We start from the raw sequence: 19,296 nt of genomic DNA, 5'->3' as shown, positions 1-19,296 counted from the left end.
CCTATTGACAAGTCCTATTGATTTTCCCTTTGTGACATCCCTCACATATGTTCTTTTTTTTCTTCTGATACTCCCACTACTCTGGTACAGATCCTCATGACCTCATACCTGGACAATTGAAAAGTCTACTATGTGGTTTCCGTGCCTCAAATCTTTCTGCACTACATTTCATTCTCTTCTCAGCTGTCAAATTAATCTTCCTAACCCACAAATTTGACCATGTCACCCTCACACCTTCCACTCAGTAATGCCCTATAACCTCCAGATTCAAATTAAATCTTCTCTTTGGTATTTAAAGTCATTCATAACCTAACCTTCCCCTACTTCTTCTGTCTTCTTATGTCTTACATCTTTCTCATATAACGTACTCTGTGATCCAATGACAATGGCTTCCTTGATATTCCTTGCACAAAGATACTCCATTATATGGGCATTTTTATTGGCTATTTCCCATTCCTGGACTAGTCTTCCACATCTCTACACCCTGATTTCTCTGGCTTCCTTCAATCCTAGCTAAAAATCCTACATTCTACATTCTACAAGATTCTGTGGTTGATTCTATGGTCTTCTATTCTCTTCTAATTCTATGGCTTTTACTCTGTTAATTATCTCCAACTTATCCTAAATATAGCTTTTTTGTACATAGTGATTTGCATGTTGCCTTCCTGATTAGACTATGAACTCCATGAAATTGTTTTTTGCTTTTCTTTGTATCTTCAGCTCTTAGTGTGCTATCTGACACATAGAAGGTACTTATTAAATGTTTTTGAGTGACTGCATAGTAGAGGAATTGGATTGGTACTATGTTCTCTCCAGAAAGGAGTAATGTTTTATACACACACACACACACACACACACACACACACACACACACACACACATACACACACACACACACATACAACAGAGAGAGTGTACAAGAGGTGGTCAAAAACGTCAGATAATACAAAGATAGATTAAGAAGGAAGATTGAGAAAACCCACTAGATTTGTGCCCTAGGAGATAATTCTGGATAGAGGAGTTTCAGCTGAGCAATGAAGTGGAAAGAGAACAGGTACCAAGTTTATCAAGTATCCCATCCATTACCATCTCCATTTGAGAAATGAGGAAGGTGATACCAAATCACTTGTTCAAAATCACAGTTATCTAGTTAAGAAACAATCTTATTTTTCTAGGACTTTAACTAAGAAAGAGAGAAGAGATAAAGGATAATAGTTTGAGGCAAAGGTGGATATAGTGGAGGATTTTTTTAGAATGGAGGAAACTCGAGAAGCATAAAAAGGTAAACAAGAAAGAGCAATCACAAGAGATCCAATAAGGTTAAATTATGTATATTCCTACCTGAAAAGACAATACATATAACTCATAAGAACTTTCTCATTATTAGGGCATTTACAAGGAGTATATATAGAGACACAGAGTGACTTGAATATGATGGAATATCTAAAAAAATAAATTTAATGAGTGAGAAAGAAAAATGAACTGGGAGAAAGAGAAAGGTAGAGGTAGGATGGGGAGGAGGTGGGGAATGCTTGAACCTTCTCTCCTTGGAATTGATTCAGAGAAGGAATAACATACACACTCAGTAGGGTATAGAAATCTATCTTACACTGCAGGAAAGTAGGAGAGAAAGGGGAAGAGAGAAGGGAGTACTCACAGAAGGGAGGATAGAATGGGGAAAAGAAGCAAAATACTTTTGAGAAGGGATAGGTTAAAAGGAGAGAAAAATAGAATAAACAGGGGAAATAGTATGGAAGGAAATACAGTTAGCAATCATTACCATGGAAAAAAAATTTGAAGCAAGTTTCTCTGATAAAGACCTCATTTCTAAAATACATAGAGAACTGAGTCAAATTTATAAAAATAAGAGCCATTCCTCAAATGACAAATGATCAAAAGAATGAATCATTTTCTGGTGAAGAATATGAAACATCTGTAGCTCTAAATAACTATTGATTGGAAAATACAATTAAAATAATTCTGAGGTATTACCTTACACCTATTAAAGTGGCTAATAAAACAGAAAGGAAAATAACAAATACTAGAGGGGATGTGGGAAAACTAAGACATTCGTGCACTATTACTAAAGTTGCAAACTGATTCAACCATTTTGTAAAGTGATTTGAAACTATGCCCAAATATATATAGCAGCTCTTTTCTGGAGGCAAATAATTGGACATTGAGGGAATGCCCATAAACTAAGGAATGGCTAGACAATTTGTGGTATATGATTATGATAGAATACGGTTGTACTGTAAGAAATGATGAGTTACATGCTTTCAGAAAAACCTGGAGACACTGGAGGATACTGGTTATGAGTATTCTTTACACAATTCCACAACTGTATCAAATAACTCAGTTTTTATGTAGCTTTGGTAGTTAGAAATCTTATAACAAACATTTAGGCTTTATAGACATGGAAGGTCTAGGGAACCCTTTAATTGTATCAATGAAGAATGAAAGCATCTTTGATAACATCCTAATTCCTGGGAACATGCTAACTTACAAATCTTCTTTATTCAAAATTCATTATGTATAAAATCACATAAAATTTAATTTGTCTTCAATCCCATTCATTATCATCTTTATTTGAGAAATGAGGAAGATGATACCAAAAGAGATTAAATCACTTGTTCAAAATCACAGCTATTTGGTTAAGAAACAATCTTATTGATTCTTTTTTCTGGTACTCTTTCCACCTTACAACCAAGAGATTTACAAACAGTACCTATTAAAACATAATCTATCAAATGGAGATGTTAATAGCAATATATAAACTTTTTTTATTTAGGGAGAGTAATTTGTTTTTAAACAAGAAATAACAATTTATGTTGATGAAGTTTATTATAATCTATTTGACTAGGTAAACTTTAGGAAGTTTTTAGGTGATTGTTCAGATGGTTAAATTGCAAGATATATAAAAATCAGTGACACATTTATTCATGACTATGTGTTAATAGTCCTGTATGGGAGAAAAAAAGATCTGCATGGGAAAAAAAAACAGTTTCCTTTTGTTAATCAAAGTACAGTTGCAATTAGAATATAAGTTTAAGAATTATAGTATGTTCTATAGAGCACCAGCCCTGAAGTCAGGAGGACCTGAGTTCAAATCCGACCTCAGACATTTAATACTTCCTAGCTGTGTGACCCTGGGTAAGTCACTTAATCCCAATTGCCTCAGCAAAAAAAAAAAAAAAAAAAGAATTATAGTATGTAAGAACTCAAAACAGCATATTGTCCTCAAGAATATTCATAGTTCAGCTACCTAGAAAATAAAGCATTTCAGAATTGTTAAAAAAAAAAAAAAACTGGAGATTTACAAGAACTGACGCAAGATGAAATGAATAGGACCAGGAGAACATTGTATACAGTAACAGCAATATTGTAAGATGATCAGCTGTGAATGACTTAGCTATTCTCAACATTACAATGATCAAAAACAACTGAAGATTTATGGTGAAAAATGTTATCCAACTCTAGAGAAAGAACTGATGGAGTCTGAATCTGTATACAAGCATATTCTTTAAAAAAAAATGTTAAACATGTCAAATTCTTTTAAACATATCTCATATTTGTCATGTTGTACAAGAAGTTAGACCAAAAGGAAAAATACCATGAGAAAGAAAAAGCAAATAAACAAACAAAAAGAGGTGAAAATACCATGATTCAATCCACATTCAGTCTCCACAGTTCTCTCTCTGGATGCAGAAGGCAAGTTTATCCCAAGTCTATTGAAATCATCTTGAATCAGCCAAGCATATTCTTTATTTTATTTTCTTGGGTTTTTATTGCAGTCTGTGTTTTTTAATAGTATTATTTATATGGAAATATGTTTTGCATGACTACCCCCATATCAAATTGCTTCTCAATAAGGGTGGGAAAGAATTTGGAACTCAATTTTTTAAAAAGAATGTTGGAAATTGTTTTTTCATGTAATTGGGAAAATAAAATACTATATTAAAAAATAATGAACTAGATGGAGATATGTTTGTAGGCAACAGAGAATGAACTAGTAGATAGAAGAAGGCATTATTAGGAAGAGAAGGGAAAAATTGAAGAGACAATCTATAAGAAAAGATTCAAGGGAGTGAAAGGAAAGAGAATAGATAAAAGCCACTTCATTAGAAAGTGAAGTAAGCGGGAAGTAAAGAGAACGAAGAATAAAGAAGTAATGAGATGTAGAGAAGTGGGGGGAAGGATGTTATATAGAATAGCCTTGTTTTTCTCAGCAAAATGTGATATGATGTTCTTAGCAGTAAGGTTGAGAGGAGAGCTTTATGGGACACTTAAGGAGAAAAAAGAGAGTTTCAAAAAATCTGGATGATAAATGAAATAAAAAATCAATTACGGTAAAATGAAAGCATTGCCTTATAAACATCCATATGAGATTAAATAACACACATTTATTGTGGACTTAGCATAGTACTATAACTTCAGCTCTATTCAACAACAGATTTGTAGTGGATGAGGTATGTGGAGGTGATATTTCAGAGTTAAAAGATTGGCAAAGTGCAAATAAAAGATGTAGGAGTTTAATCCAAAAGTTTTGAAAGTGGAAAATAGGATAGAGCTTAAATTGCTAAATATAGGATCAAGGGAAAGGTAAGGAATAGGAAACCAGAAAAAAGAATGATGGCCTGATAAAATAATGAGTAAATAGATTATAGGTCACAATGAGAATGAAGAATAAGTTTAATAAAGTAAGATCTAGGGACAAATGAAATGATAGAAGTCTATGATCAAGAAGAGTTCATCATGTGAATAAAAGCCCATAAATTGATTTTAATTTATATCAAAAGGAAGCACTCAACCTATGATCCCAAATGACCATGACAGAAAATAAATTGAAGGGCTTAGACTAGATGATTGGATCTATAATGGCCAAATCTTGATCTATAAGTCTATGCTCCAGATGAATGGCTAGAGGGAATATGAGTTATAGTTTGAATGGCCCAGTCTAGGACTAGCTATAATAAGCTATGTGAATTGATGACCTCTCATTCATTAATCACTGACAGCTTCAATAACAGAATATTTATAATTACTTAATATTGAGTACATAAATAGAATGATTTCAATCCTTTCAAATTTCCAAGAAATTTAACAGTTTTATACTTATAAATGCTTTATGCATTAGCTGAACTGCTATCTAATGATATATTGGACCAAGCATGCCAATTGATGCAATAATTTTAAAATAATTTTCTACCATCTTATCATGATTTACTATAATTTCTCTTCTATGCAAATTTTCCTTAAATACAAATAAGTACAAGTAAGTATTACAATTTTACTTTAAAATAAAAATCTCCATCTCTAGAATGTATAAATGCACTGTGATCTTCTGAGATAGTCTTAAACTCTAGTCTTTAATACACTGCTTCTTGCATTTACCTTAGAGTGACAGAGAAAAATCTGAAGGACTTCCAGTGGCACCTTTCATGGACCGAGATAAAGTGACCAAACCTACAGCCCAAATTGGATTCATCAAGTTTGTTTTGATCCCAATGTTTGAAACAGTTACCAAGGTAAATAACTGGAATTGGAATACTTATCTACCTACCTACATACATACATCTATATATATATAATGATTCTCACTGTGTATATATATATGCATACATATATACACACATATACAAATATATTAAGTATATATGTGTGTATATATATATATGCATATATATACATATATATATTAAATATATACATATATATATATATATATATATATATCCTTTTCAAGGCAATCTAAGCCTTGAAAATGATTTCCCCTACAATATATTTAACAAGTGGTCAACTATCCTTGCCTTAAAGCCTCTGGTCGGAGGAGACCCACTACTTATTCAAATGACATAATCTACTTTTAGATAGCTCTGATTATTAGAAAGAAAATTTTTTGTTAAGCCTAAATTTGCTTCTTTGTAACTACTATCCATTGCTACTCATTCTACCTTCTGGGCCCAAGCAGAAAAGTAAAATCTTTCATTCAAATAACAAACTTTTCATAACTACTCTGAGCCTTTCTTCAACGAATCTTCCTGGTATGAATTTGAAGGTCATCTATGCCTTCACCTAGAAACCTATCAATGTCTATTTAAACTAGAATTCCAGATGTCGTCTGCTTAGCTCCTTTTAAAAAGAGGAGTAAGATACATTTATTCTTGATTACTTTTCATTGTTTTGGGAATAATGAATAATGAAATATTTAAATGTATATTTATTTCTTCTAGCTTTTTCCTATGGTTGAAGAATTGATGCTTCAGCCTCTTTGGGAATCTAAAAATCGTTATGAGGAATTAAAAAAAATAGATGATGCCAAGAAAAAGGTAAAGTATTTTAACACCTTACTGATGACACCTAAGTGCTAGCTATTTTTCTTCACCACATATTGAAAAACTTTTAAAATGATCATAATAACTGAAAATAATGACACTAACATACTCTATATAAGAATAAGTAAAATAACATTTCAATTTTCCTGAAAAGCAATATGTTAATAGATAACTCTCTTAAGTATAGGAAGAGTCCTCCAAATTCATATTCATGCTGTAGATCTTTTTTTCCCCAAAAAGAAAAATAGTGCAATATGGCAAATCCAAAGGCTATTCTCATCATATCAAGCATTATGGTTATAGCAATGGTAAGTGTGATTATTCAGTCATTCTTATTTGCCCCCACTTACCCTACTCTTTTTTTTAGTTTTAAGTCCCCTGCCAGAGATAGCATTTTGGCAATAACTACCAGTATTAGATTTCTCTCTCTTTCTTGGATGATGTTCCCCACTCAATTGCCTCCTCTCAACTATATGTCTAACAAATAAATCCACACTAGCAAACATCTGTGGTAAACATCACAGTGAAAACAAAGTACATATTTAAAACAAATAAAGTAAAAAAAAAACTTTCCCCATACCCAAAGGGAATTGTTTCAAGTTTCTGCAAGTGAGCCCAATTGACAAAAGCATTGTTAATTACTGTTAATAATGATAACTAGCATTAATATGTTTACAAAACACTATACATGTTAGTTCATTTGATCCTCACATTAACCCTGTGAAAGAAGTGTTATTATTATTCTCATTTTGCAAATGAAAAAAATGAAGGCTATATAAGTTATTTGTCCTGAGAAATGAATAGGCAAAAATACTGATGTAAAAAAATTGATACTATTTGCTTTTCTATGTAACATGAGCTATACGTAGCATGTACATATATTCTCTACCTATCCCTGGCCAAGGAGTTACAGTATGTGATTTGGTACTTCATCACAGGAGATGACACATTTCCTAGATGTTTCAGTCATATTATGACTCAAAACTGAAAATACTTATTTCTGAGACCTGAATAATCTCTTGGTCCTCCTCTTTGATAATACTAGAAAAGTGAGGATTCTGTCAACTAAAAGGAGAAACTACTTAATTAGATTCTTTCTTTTCCTTCCACCTTCCTAGGGGAATCATACAACATAAAATGCATATAAGAAAGACGTGTTTCCAAAGACATGTAGTTAGACAGTTGTGACTAAAGGTGGTGTTTTTTGGCAAGGTGTGGAGATTCCAGTAGAAATTGAAAGCAATAAGAGACTGATTCTTCTTTTCTTCTAGGCCTTCAGAATTTAGGGACACAGTCACTTTTTCTAGACTTTCTTTCTGCCATTAGATGACCTTCCTTTAGATGGATCTCCATTCCAAATTTCACTGAGAATGTTGGATTACCTAATCAACCAGAATCTTGATTACTCATGAATTATCCTGAGTTATCGCTACTCTTCAGGAATTTATAAGAATTATGGATAAATCAAAATGGTACAATTCTTTTAGTTGGCTCATTACCAATAAAAACTGGAGAGCTTGAGAAGGGGAAAGAAGAGCTAGCATTTATTAAATGCCTTTTATGAGTTAGACACCGTGCTAAGAACTTTGCAAATATTTCATTTGATCCTCATTATAACTCTAGGAGGTAAAACTATTATTACCCTCATTTTACAGATAAGGACACAAACAGATTAAGTGATTTACCCAGTGCCATACAAATATTAAGTGTCTGAATCCATATTTTCTCTCCAGTTTTCTTGACTCCAGGTCCAGGACTCTATCCACTGCTACCTAGCTGCTTAGGTTGGGGAAGGAAAGAATTTTTTTTCCTTTCCACTTCCTTTTTGTGAAGACTAAAGTATAGTAGTTTTAAAGATCACTCCCAAAGTTATAGATGCTTGAAAAGAGTTCTCTTACTTAAATTTTCTAAGTATGCTCTTCCTATTCTTAATATGCCTCATGCATTCAGTCTTCTCTGAAACATAACATTAAAGCATCCAGATCTTTTCATAATCCAAATTAGTGAAGGTCAGATGAGCTCCACCTATGTCAATCGTGCTATTAGAATATTTGTATAAAGCATTTCCAAGCAAAGAACACTTTAAGGCTTTGCTTCTCATACCCTTGAAGGACCATTTACTGGGCTCTCCACGTATGCCACAGATCCAAGATGTAATCCTATGGATTTTAGTGTTGATTTGGAATTTTGAACACATACACACACACACACACACACACACACACACACATCACTGAAAATATTTTGCTTTTCCTTTTCCAGGCCATTTATGAGGAAGATTAGAAGACTGTTTAACTCAGTTATGGACTGGTCTATTATCTATCTCGGGATTCTTTAGCACAGAACAAAGATGATACTTCCTGAAGTCTTACCGGACCCTATTTTCTAAGAACTGAATTATTATTAATGGAAAAATTAAAAGAAGAGGGAAGGAAGATGGCAAAGGAAAGGAGAACTGAATTCATCATAGTCAATAGAATTTTATTTTTAAACTGTCTTTTAAATAACATATTCTTATACAGAAAGAGGTACTGTTCTTACTTTGTACATTTGTGTGTAAAATAACTACTTTTGTTTCAAAATAAACAGTTGTTGAATAAACGTTTAATGGAAAACAGGAAGCATTTCTACTATTCACATATGAAGAAAAGGAAATTTATACTTTTTTCTAGAACATATTTTAGAACAATTGATAGGTATGATGAGATATATATATATGAAACCTAGTTATAATATTAAGACTTGGAATGGTATATATGTACAAGCAAATAGAATGCGCTTCTGAAATGTTCATGCAGTAAGACTGAGATCCATTTATGTGTATCATGTGGACATATACGATATAATGTCAGCCTAAACAATATAAATTGTGTGTGAATTGATTCAGTATCCTATGAGTATATGTAAACATGTAAAATGATTGTGAATGAAAACAAAAATATACCCATTTCCAGTGAAATGATGATTTAAATGTTTGCTTTAAAGATTAGGGAGGGCAACAATTTCAAGAAATTTTGCATTTGGGGAGGACAAAACTATGGTTTTTGACTAGCTTCTTATCAAAATTATCTGATAAACTATCACTTTAAATGTTCTAGAAATGTTTTGTATAACAAGATACCCATAGAAGTTGAGGACAAAGCCTATAATTGTTTACATTTCTGCTTTAATTCTTTCTGGAAAAGAATTAGACATATACTAAGCCATATGTTTTCCAACTTCAAGACTTTTTTTTAAAATCTAGATCTTTTTTTTAATAATAGTCAACAATATCTTCTATGTGAAGTGAAATTTGTCTCTATGTAGTGAGGTTTTCCTTTCAAGAGGATTCATAAAACAGGAGTTGGAATGATTGAAAAACATTTCTTTTTTTAAAATAAATTTTTATTGATCTTTTGGGATTTTTTTTATATCACCACAATTTTTTCCCAATATCTCTCCCACTTTCCCTTCCATAGAGTTATCCCATATATAACATACTATTTTTTAAAAGCCAAAAAAGAAGAAAAAGATGAAAAATCTGCATAACTGATCATTACATTTTTAAAGTCTGAAAATATGTACAATCTGCAATGCCTGTGAACCTTCCAACTTTGCAAAGGAGTAGAGTGGGAATATCTTCTTATATCCCTTTGTTCCAGTTATGCTTGTTCTTTCTAATTTTGCAACATGCCCTTTTTGTGTTTATGGTTATTTCTTTTTTTTAATGTATATCAATATAAAATATTTTACCTTATTTTTATTGTTTTTTCTGGTTATACATGTATATTAATTTTTAATACACATATCTTTATGAATCCTGTTGAGAGAGAAAAATCAGAACAAAAGGGGAAAACCATGAGATTAAAAAAAAAAAACAGAAGGGAAAAAAATGAAGACACCATATGTTAATTTACATTCAGTCTCCATAGTTCTCTCTCTGCATGCAGATGGCATTTTCTATCCAAAGTTTATTGGGATTGGCTTGGATCACTGAACTGCTTAGAAGAACCAAGTCTTTCATGGTTGATCATCTCACAATCTTGCTATTATTACTGCTAATGTATTCCTAGTTCTGTTTGTTTTGTTCAGCATCAGTTCTTGTAAATCTTTCCAGGTCTTTCTAAAATTAGCTTGTTCATCATTTTTTATAAAACAATAATGTTCCATTACTTTCATATACTATAACTTATTTAGCCATTCCCCTATTGAGGGCTGTCTACTCATTTTTTCATTCTTTTCCAGTTTGTGGTCATCATGTATATGGTTTTCTTGGGTCTGCTTACTTCATTTTCCATAGTGTATATAGATCATTCTATGCTTTTCTACATTCACCAAATTTATCATTTCATAGAAAACTAATATTCCATTATATTTATGCACCACAATTTGTTTAGCCATTCTTCAACTAATGGGTATTTATTTTGTTTCCAATTCCTTGCTATTACAAAAAATGAAGCCATAAATATTTTGGACATTTTTTTAAATCAATGACGTCTTCAGGGAAGAAATTCCAACACTGGAACCAATGGATATGGACATTTCAGTAGCTTTATTTGCTTAATTTCTAATGATTTCAAAAATGGCTATACTGATTCATAGCTCCATCAACAATGAACTAATGTGCATATCTTTCCACAAATTCTCCAAGATTGACTATTCCCATCTTTTGTCATTTTTGTTAGCTTGTAATGTTTGAAGTGAATTTTTGGATTGTTTTGATTTACATTTCTCTTATTAGATGTGTTTATTAATAGCCTGCAATTCTTTTGAGAAATGTTTGTTCATAGACTACTTATTTATAGGGGAATAGGTAAAAAAGTATTTAAGTACTTAGTACTAAGAACTATGTCTTCATCATGTGTTAAGTGCTGATGACACAAATAGAAAATCGAAACAATTCCTGATCTCATGAAGCTCACATTCCAATTAGGAAAGACAATACAAAAGGATTCTACTGCAGATCTGACAGAATGCACTGGTGATAAACTTTAAGAGATTTAGAGTCTGGGAAACTACCCAGATAGTCTGGAGAGTTCAGAGATCATTTAGAGTAATTTCCAGATGAACCACAACTTCCCCTTGAGTCCTCTTTGAGAACAAAGGATGAATAGCAACAAAGGATCATTCTTCCTATATGTGACATCACCACAGATGAAGAACTCAATTCATCCTGTTGCAGCCCATTCCATTTTAAATGTAGTTCAACAAAAATTTGTTCCACTTTTGGATTGTTCTAATAATTACCTAGTCTTTTTTCCTCATATTTTCCCTTATATATAGTCTTAGTTTTACTCTCTACAAAACAAAAAAAAGATCTATTCCCACTTCTCTAAAACTTATAGTGAACTTCCAGAAAATCTCAACATTGAAAACAGTTTAACATTTATCTATATTATAACAAGCTTTGATAAACATTCATTTTTCTTGTTTACTATTTTCCAGTGAGTGAACATATATTTCCTCATGGTACATATTATAGTGTTGCTGCTGCTTCTCATTTTGAACTAGAAAATTGTTCATCATTTCTTTAATCCTTTTCTATCTCAGTCTTCTTATCTTCCCCACTAATGTCAAAACAAACAGCAGAATTGAAACCAGGCTTATTGCAGTTATTGACATTTTTCAACCTTTTGCTCCCTCCTCTATGACAGCTCATATGTCTCTCTGAGTAGGTCAAAGGGTACTTCATAAAGTATGTGGAAATTCAGATGCTTCTAATTCCTGCCCTAACAGGTTCAAAATTCTGATTTATTGCACATACTTCCCCCTCACACACGCACTCACACACATACACTAATATCCTGTTTTCTACCCCATTTTCCTCTATTCCTCATTGTAGCTAGTAGGCGTTGTCACACTATAGTTCTAAAAAGAGCAAGCATCTGGCTTTTGGCTTTTCCTGATACAGGGAGGGAAGGGGTAGAGTTGAATTCTTTTGCAAGCCCTTTGTTCTTCTTGGGCAACCCTACAAGAATAATATGTGTGGTGACGTGCTGAGTGAGCAAAAAAGGGATCAGCTTTTTCTGCTGTCAATCAGGTTGATACCTTATTAGGGTTCTTGATTTCTTATCTATAATTCTTACATATAATTCCTATTTCAGAGATGCTTAAGGAGTGGAGAATGTGTCTAGCTCAAATGACTGCTTGTCTAACCCATAAGAATGTAAACTTCTTGCAATGATTGTTTCAATCTTTACACAGTGCTCACACACAGATACTTAATTTTAAAAAATATGTTAATTGATTGAAAGAGGCCTCCAAAGAGATGAAAATGGAGGAAGGCTGTAAATTTGGGAGTTCCCCTATCAAGGTGGGCTTCTGTTAGTTGTCTGAAGGCACTAGGTAGCTATGCCTATCAGATTAAACCAATTTGTAATAGGCTCTGGGAAAAACAACCAAAATGGCTTCTTAGAATTCCCTTTAGAGGAATTCTGGAAAGGCCCCATTTCTGATATGTGTCCATGATGTTTTCTTCTCTTCCCAGAAATTCTGGGGAAGCAAAAATTGTTTTCTCTCAACTCTGTTTAACTGCTGATTTATTGCTTTTCTCATAGGTTTAGCGGGTTACTTCTGTGGCCTTGGCTGAAGTCAAAGAAATCTTCCCAGAGATTCATTATTTAATAGTTATTAGGAGCTACATGGCAAAAAAAAAAAATTCTAATAAGTTTGATCATAGAAATAAATTCTGTTATCAATTCAATACTTCCAGACTCTAAAACTTGCTCAAGTTCAATGAACAAGGAGTTTTCATTCAGTGACATTTGTTCAGTACTTGATATTTTGGGGCATCTTGAATTTAGAATATACATGAGCAGAAAAGTATTGATGGCTAGAATAGGCCACATCATCCTGACACAACATCGGGATGTGTTGAATTGCTCAAGCATGGATAACTCTAACACTAAGGAAGTTTTTCCAAGTCAAAAGAGACCTCTCTGAAATTAATCTACTGCTTCTACTTTTTTTGTATTCATGCAGTCAAATAGGATAGGTCTAATACCTTTTCCATTAAAAAAAAAGCCCTTTAAAACACTTTAAGGCAGTTAAAATTCCTATTTCTTCTGTTTCCAGGTTCATTATTTAACCACTTCTCATATGACAAAATCAAGAGGCCCTCTGTGGTCTTTCCTAGCTACCATATTCTGGCTGATGTTTCTTTTTATCAAAATCCTTCCTAAAATGTGGTGCTACATAGTACAACAGATGTGTTGTGCATAACCATGTCTCCCATTTTGAACTTCTGAGGTTGTTGGGGTTTTTTATGTTACTCTTATTACAATTCTTCTTACAATGTTACTCTTATCTCTTATTGAATTTAATTGTGTAACTCCCCCACTCAGGAAGGCTTGAAAGTACCAAATGGACAGCCCTGTGACAATACATAGCTCTAGGGAGATGTGACTTCTGATTAGCTAAGATCTTTCTGGAAGAGAGAAACAGAAAAGGGGAGAGATGAAGTGAGGAAGGAGGCATGGAACAAAATCTAAATGGTAGACAGCTGTAGATATGAGAGGAAGAGCCAGCACTCCATTATTTCCCCTTAAAGCCTGTATCTCACAGAGTTCACATAAGAGTGAACTAGTTAGGTGAAATAATTTTCTTACCAGTTGAAATGAAATTTCATCTAACTCCTGAGTCATAGATCTAGCTTTCCTTTTTTGTATTCTATTGCCTAACCTAATCTGTACAGCTTCCCCGATTAAAGTTTTATTTGCTTGCTCAAATAAAAAAAATGTATTTTTGTTATGCATGACTCTCTTTTGTACAGGATTTGTGTAAGTCTTTCCCATTTGGTGGAAAAGAAGCTAAGGTAGTAGAGATTAAGTCAGCTGTTAGCAGAGGAATACTAGTAAATGTTGTTTAGTAACTAGGTCTCTGAAAATGCACAAGACATTTTTAAGCTTAATCTGCATTGTTAAAATTGTCTTTGTCACTTTCTTAAATCTAAACAATCCACAAAACACTAAATCAAACTCTATTATGTAAGGCTTGCCAATTTCCAAAATGTAAAAACTCTCACTGATTAACAATTAGCTCTCTTGGACATATGTAAACTTCAGTACCTAGCTTCTTTTCCCAATGATCAGGGTCTTGATGCTTTTAAAAAGGATTGTATCATTCTTCCTTCCTCTCCCACAGAAGGCTTTCTGGCTTACAGAGCCTAGTGAAGGCAAAATGAATAACCAGAGTAGTAGCTCTGGGGAAGAAAGTCCTTGTATCTGGCCCCTCAGGAGGGAAATAAAATTGTATAATATTGCAATCATGGAGTCCATGCTGAATAGATTGAAGAATGCTATTAGAAACATAACAGTTGATGTCATCAACGCAATAATGCAAAATTCAGTGAAAAAGAAGTTTGACATTAGTTGACATATAGCTACAGGTGGCAATGGGATAGTTCAGAAATTTTAAACAACAGAAAAAAGGTCAACCAAACATGAATGCTTGAGAATTTGTACAAAGCCAGTATGTGCAAGCTTAGTCAACAGTCGTGGTAACTGGGAAACAGAAGACAGTGTCTCCTGACATTAAGGATTATAAACTTTATGATGTAGAAACAATATATGGTTTGCTTCAAATTTCCAAAGAATTGCCATTTTCACATAATAGTATGAAAATGGTTCATAGAAACCTACTCTGGAAAAATATGCTGAATAAAACTGGAACTGGAAACTAATGGGCTTAATTTATATATTACCAACCAATACATCAGAAGACTGTTTCCTTGTAATAAATAGAATTCATATTTGCCATCATTATGCCTGCCAAATTCTGAATATTTGGTTCCTGAATACATATTTTCTGTGAATTGTTAGCTTTAGGAATGACTGTTTATACTATATTTAATTTTTTTTACAAAATATATCTTTGAAGTCAACAAGCAAGACATATATACACATATGTATGTATATATGTGTGTTTCAGTAGGCAATTGAATCAGCTAATTCATCTAGGATCCATTTCTCTATAAAATATACCTGAGAATTGACCAAAAGGGAAAAAAGATATAAAAGCTCACTAAAGAAAATAATTCCTTAAAAGTTAGAATTAGGCAAGTAGAAGCTGACTCCATGAGACATAAAGAAACAATAAACTAATCAAAAAAATGAAAAAAATTAAAGAAAATATGGAATGTCTCATTGGAAAAAACCATCAACCTGAGTAATAGATTTGGTGGAGACAATTTAAGAATTACTGGACTACCTAAAAATCATAATCAAAAAATAGTCCAGATATCATATTTCAAGAAATTGCAGCCCCACATAAAGAATGAGATTATAAATAAATTAGAAGAACATAGGATTGTTTACTTCTCAGGAAGTAACTTCTTGTGTTAGGAGGAGGAGGGAATTTGTGAGCAAAGAAGAACTAGAGACCATTATTAATCACAAAATAGAAAATTTTTATTATATTAAGTTAAAAGGCTTTTATACAAATAAAATTAATGCAGACAGGATTAGAAGGGAAGCAATAAACTGGGAAAACATTTTTATAGCTAAAGGTTCTGATAAAGGCTTCATCTCCAAAATATATAGAGAATTGACGCTAATTTATAAGAAATCAAGCCATTCTCCAATTGATAAATAGTCAAAGGATATGAACAGACAATTTTTGGATGAAGAAATTGAAACTATTTCTAGTCATATGAAAAGGTGTTCCAAATCATTATTGAGCAGAGAAATGCAAATTAAGACAACTCTGAGATACCACTACATACTTATCAGATTGGCTAAGATGATAGGAAAAGATAATGATGAATGTTGGAGGGGATGTGGGAAAACTGGGACACTGATGCATTGTTGATGGAGTTATGAACGGATCCAACCATTCTGGAGAACAATCTGGAACACAAAAAGTTATCAAATTGTGCATACCCTTTGATCCAGCAATGTTACTACTGGGCTTATATCCCAAAGAAATATTAAAGAAGGGAAAGGGACCCATATGTGTAAAAATGTTTGTGGCAGCCCTTTTCATAGTGGCTAGAAACTGGAAATTGAATGGATGCCTACCAATTGGAGAATAGTTGAATAAATTGTAGTATATGAATGTTATGGAATATTGATCTTCTAAGTGAAATGAGCAGAACCAGGAGATCATTATACACTTCGACAACAATACTATATGAGGATCAATTCTGATGGACATGGCTATCTTCAACAATGAGAGGATCCAAATCAGCTCCAATTGATCTGTAATGAACAGAACCAGCTACACTCAAAGAAAGAACACTGGGAAATGAGAATGGACCACAATATAACATTTCCACTCTTTCTGTTATTGTTTGCTTGCATTTTTGTTTATTCTTCCCAGGTTATTTTTTCCTTCTTTCTAAACCCAATTTTTCTTGTGCAACAAGATAACTGTATAAATATGTATACATATATTGTATTTAACATGTATGGGACTACCTGCCATCTAGAGGAGGGAGTAGAGGGAAGGAGGGGAAAAGTTGAAACAGAAGTTTTTGCAAGGGTCAAAGTTGAAAAATTATCCATGCATATGTTTTGTATATAAAAAGCTATAATAAAAAATATAATATATAATATATAAAAATAAAATATAAAATAAAATACAAAAATATAAAAAAATTTAAAAAGAAATTACAGCCCCAATATCCTAGAAACAGAAGGCAAAATAAAAATTGAAGAATAGACTGCTCTCCTCCTGAAGGAGATCTCAATATAAAAACTCCCAGGAAAAATTCTAAATAAATTCCAGAACTCCCAGAAACCAGTGCAAGAAGCTAGAAAGAAACCATTCAAATATCATGAAGTTGTAGTCAGGATCTCACAAGATTTAGAAGCTTTCCTCTGCTCTAGGAGAAAAATGCTTAGAATATAATATTCCCAAAGGCAAAGGAATCAGAATTACAACTCAGAATAATCTACTCAGCAAAACAGGAATCCTTCCTCCCAGCTTCTTCAGGGGGAAAAGCTGGATATTTAATGGGGGAAACAAGCCTTTTAAAAATTTCTGGTGAATAAAACAACAAGCACTGAATGGAAAATAGGACATTCAAATACAATACTCACGAGAAGTATAAAATGGCTTTGAGGTTATACTGATTGAGCTCTGTTCCTGGAGTAAGAAAGACAAGTTCAAAGGCAACTTCAGACACTGTGTGACTCTGGATAAATCACCTTACCTCTGCCTCTGTTTCATTAATTGTAAAATGGGAACTATAGTACTTACTTACGAGGTTGTTGTGATGATCAAATGAGATATTTGTAAAGAATCTGGCACATGCTAGGTAATAAATGCTTGATCACTTATTCCCTTGCTCTTTTGTCATTTCTTATAATGCAATAATGTTTCTTTGGTATTCATATACCACAGTATATTTAACAATTCTCCAAGAAATCTGTTTAGGTCTCAGAAATTCAAAGAATGAACCAGTCCTCTTGACAGAAATCTACTCAGTTGGTATCTTTGCTCGGGTTATCCCAGAGAATACAATTCAGTGCTACAGGAAAAACTACCTATGGTTTGCATAATAATCCTTACCTAACAAAACTTTGCAGTATACAATATGACTAATAGTAGTTTAATAGATTTAAAAGATCCTTTGGGAGTAAGGGACCTTGTTTTCATTTTGAAGAACCAATTTCATCTTTATCAAGGGTAAATGGATTTCCAATTTTTTTGTGTTTGACTAAATATCTAGTGGAACTTTCCACATGGGAAACTAAGAGGTTTAATGAAAGAAAATAAGTAAATCCATACTAATGTTGCAGTGATATGGAATACTAATAGTTGTACAAATTATAGGAGTATGTGAAGTGTTCAGGGAGAACTTTTTGCTGTTTTTCATTCTCAAAGAGGATTGAAGATATCACAGGGATGATATCTTGACTTGTTCATGAATTGGATATAAATAAGGCAGAGTTATATAAAGTCATCAGTCTTACTCTCTCCCCCAGTCATGAAAGTACAGAGGCAAGACAAAAATCAAGATGACTGATGATGATCCAGAGTAAATAGGGTGCTCTTGGGCTTTCTAAATTAAGTGCCATTAGCTGTGTGAAGTCAATTATTAGCACATAAAGAGGACCAGATTATTTGGTTTGTCCAATCGTTATGCATTTATTTAAAATAATTTTTTCTAGAAAAGCCTAAGCAAATATTATGAAATTTAACTCATCTTAGTTTTCCTTGATTCAGAATACAAAAGCATCATAAACCGTGCAAAACTGTGTAAATATGAAATGTTTTAACAGGATTTGCCTCATAAGATAATGAAATGCATTGATATGTATTACTGGGGCATGTTTGAATCATTTCACCCTGACTATATCAGACATGAAGGAACTCAAGGCTAGTTCCAGCAATGCATGTGTCAACATCATTTAGATGGGATATCCAAGGAAAATATTTTGTTAAGGTAAGTGAACTTATCCACAGTATTCAAAATTTCTCCACTTGTTAGTGAAATGGACAGACACGAGATAGACAGCTCAGACCAGATTATTTAATTTAAAGCATCCTTTATTAGCTGGCTGGCCAGTGACTGATCCCACTAGGACAGGCTAATAGAGATCAGCCCCGAACCTTTAACGAGGTATACTTTTAAGCGTGTTTGCCACATCCTGGTACAGTCTTGCGGTTACAAATTTTGGAAATCACTGACACAGTTTCTTGTTTACAATGGGGATATGTCTGGATGTGAATGAGCACACAACAGAACCTGTGGACATGTTTTGCAATGTTGTCCTGACTCTGTTAGGCATACACTTCTCAGAAAGTTTGGGACTTCAATTGCTTCTCGGAAAAACCGGGTGATGGAGCCCAATCTGAATATAACACTTCCCTTACTTTAGTTTAAGCAACATTTTCCTATAAGCCTGAGGCCCCTTGACTCAGGGATGAAGGGGCCAGTCTTTTGTTCATTTTAGCTAGAACTAATGCCTCCACATATAGATGGCATGATGCTGGCTAGCGAAGAACGTGTGTTTCTAATTGGTTTAGGCTACAATTA

The 19,296-nt window shown here is 33.1% G+C and overlaps 1 protein-coding gene across 3 annotated transcripts in view; it reads left to right on the top strand.

The window, feature by feature from the left end:
* PDE9A (phosphodiesterase 9A) overlaps positions 1-17,593 on the top strand; it is a 162,958-nt gene extending 145,365 nt beyond the window's left edge. For all 3 annotated transcript variants that reach the window (XM_051984810.1, XM_051984811.1, XM_051984813.1), the window contains 3 exons: positions 5,400-5,528; positions 6,234-6,329; positions 8,598-17,593. In XM_051984810.1, the coding sequence (XP_051840770.1) occupies positions 5,400-5,528; positions 6,234-6,329; positions 8,598-8,618 (246 nt within the window). In that variant the 3' untranslated portion in view covers positions 8,619-17,593. The remainder of the gene's footprint in view (positions 1-5,399; positions 5,529-6,233; positions 6,330-8,597) is intronic.
* The last annotated feature ends 1,703 nt before the right edge of the window (positions 17,594-19,296 follow it).

This window comes from Antechinus flavipes, chromosome 3 (genome assembly GCF_016432865.1).
Source record: "Antechinus flavipes isolate AdamAnt ecotype Samford, QLD, Australia chromosome 3, AdamAnt_v2, whole genome shotgun sequence".
In the NCBI taxonomy this organism is placed as follows: domain Eukaryota; kingdom Metazoa; phylum Chordata; class Mammalia; order Dasyuromorphia; family Dasyuridae; genus Antechinus; species Antechinus flavipes.
The sequence above is the reverse complement of the archived record's forward strand: the minus strand, read 5'-3'. Positions and strand labels throughout refer to the sequence as shown.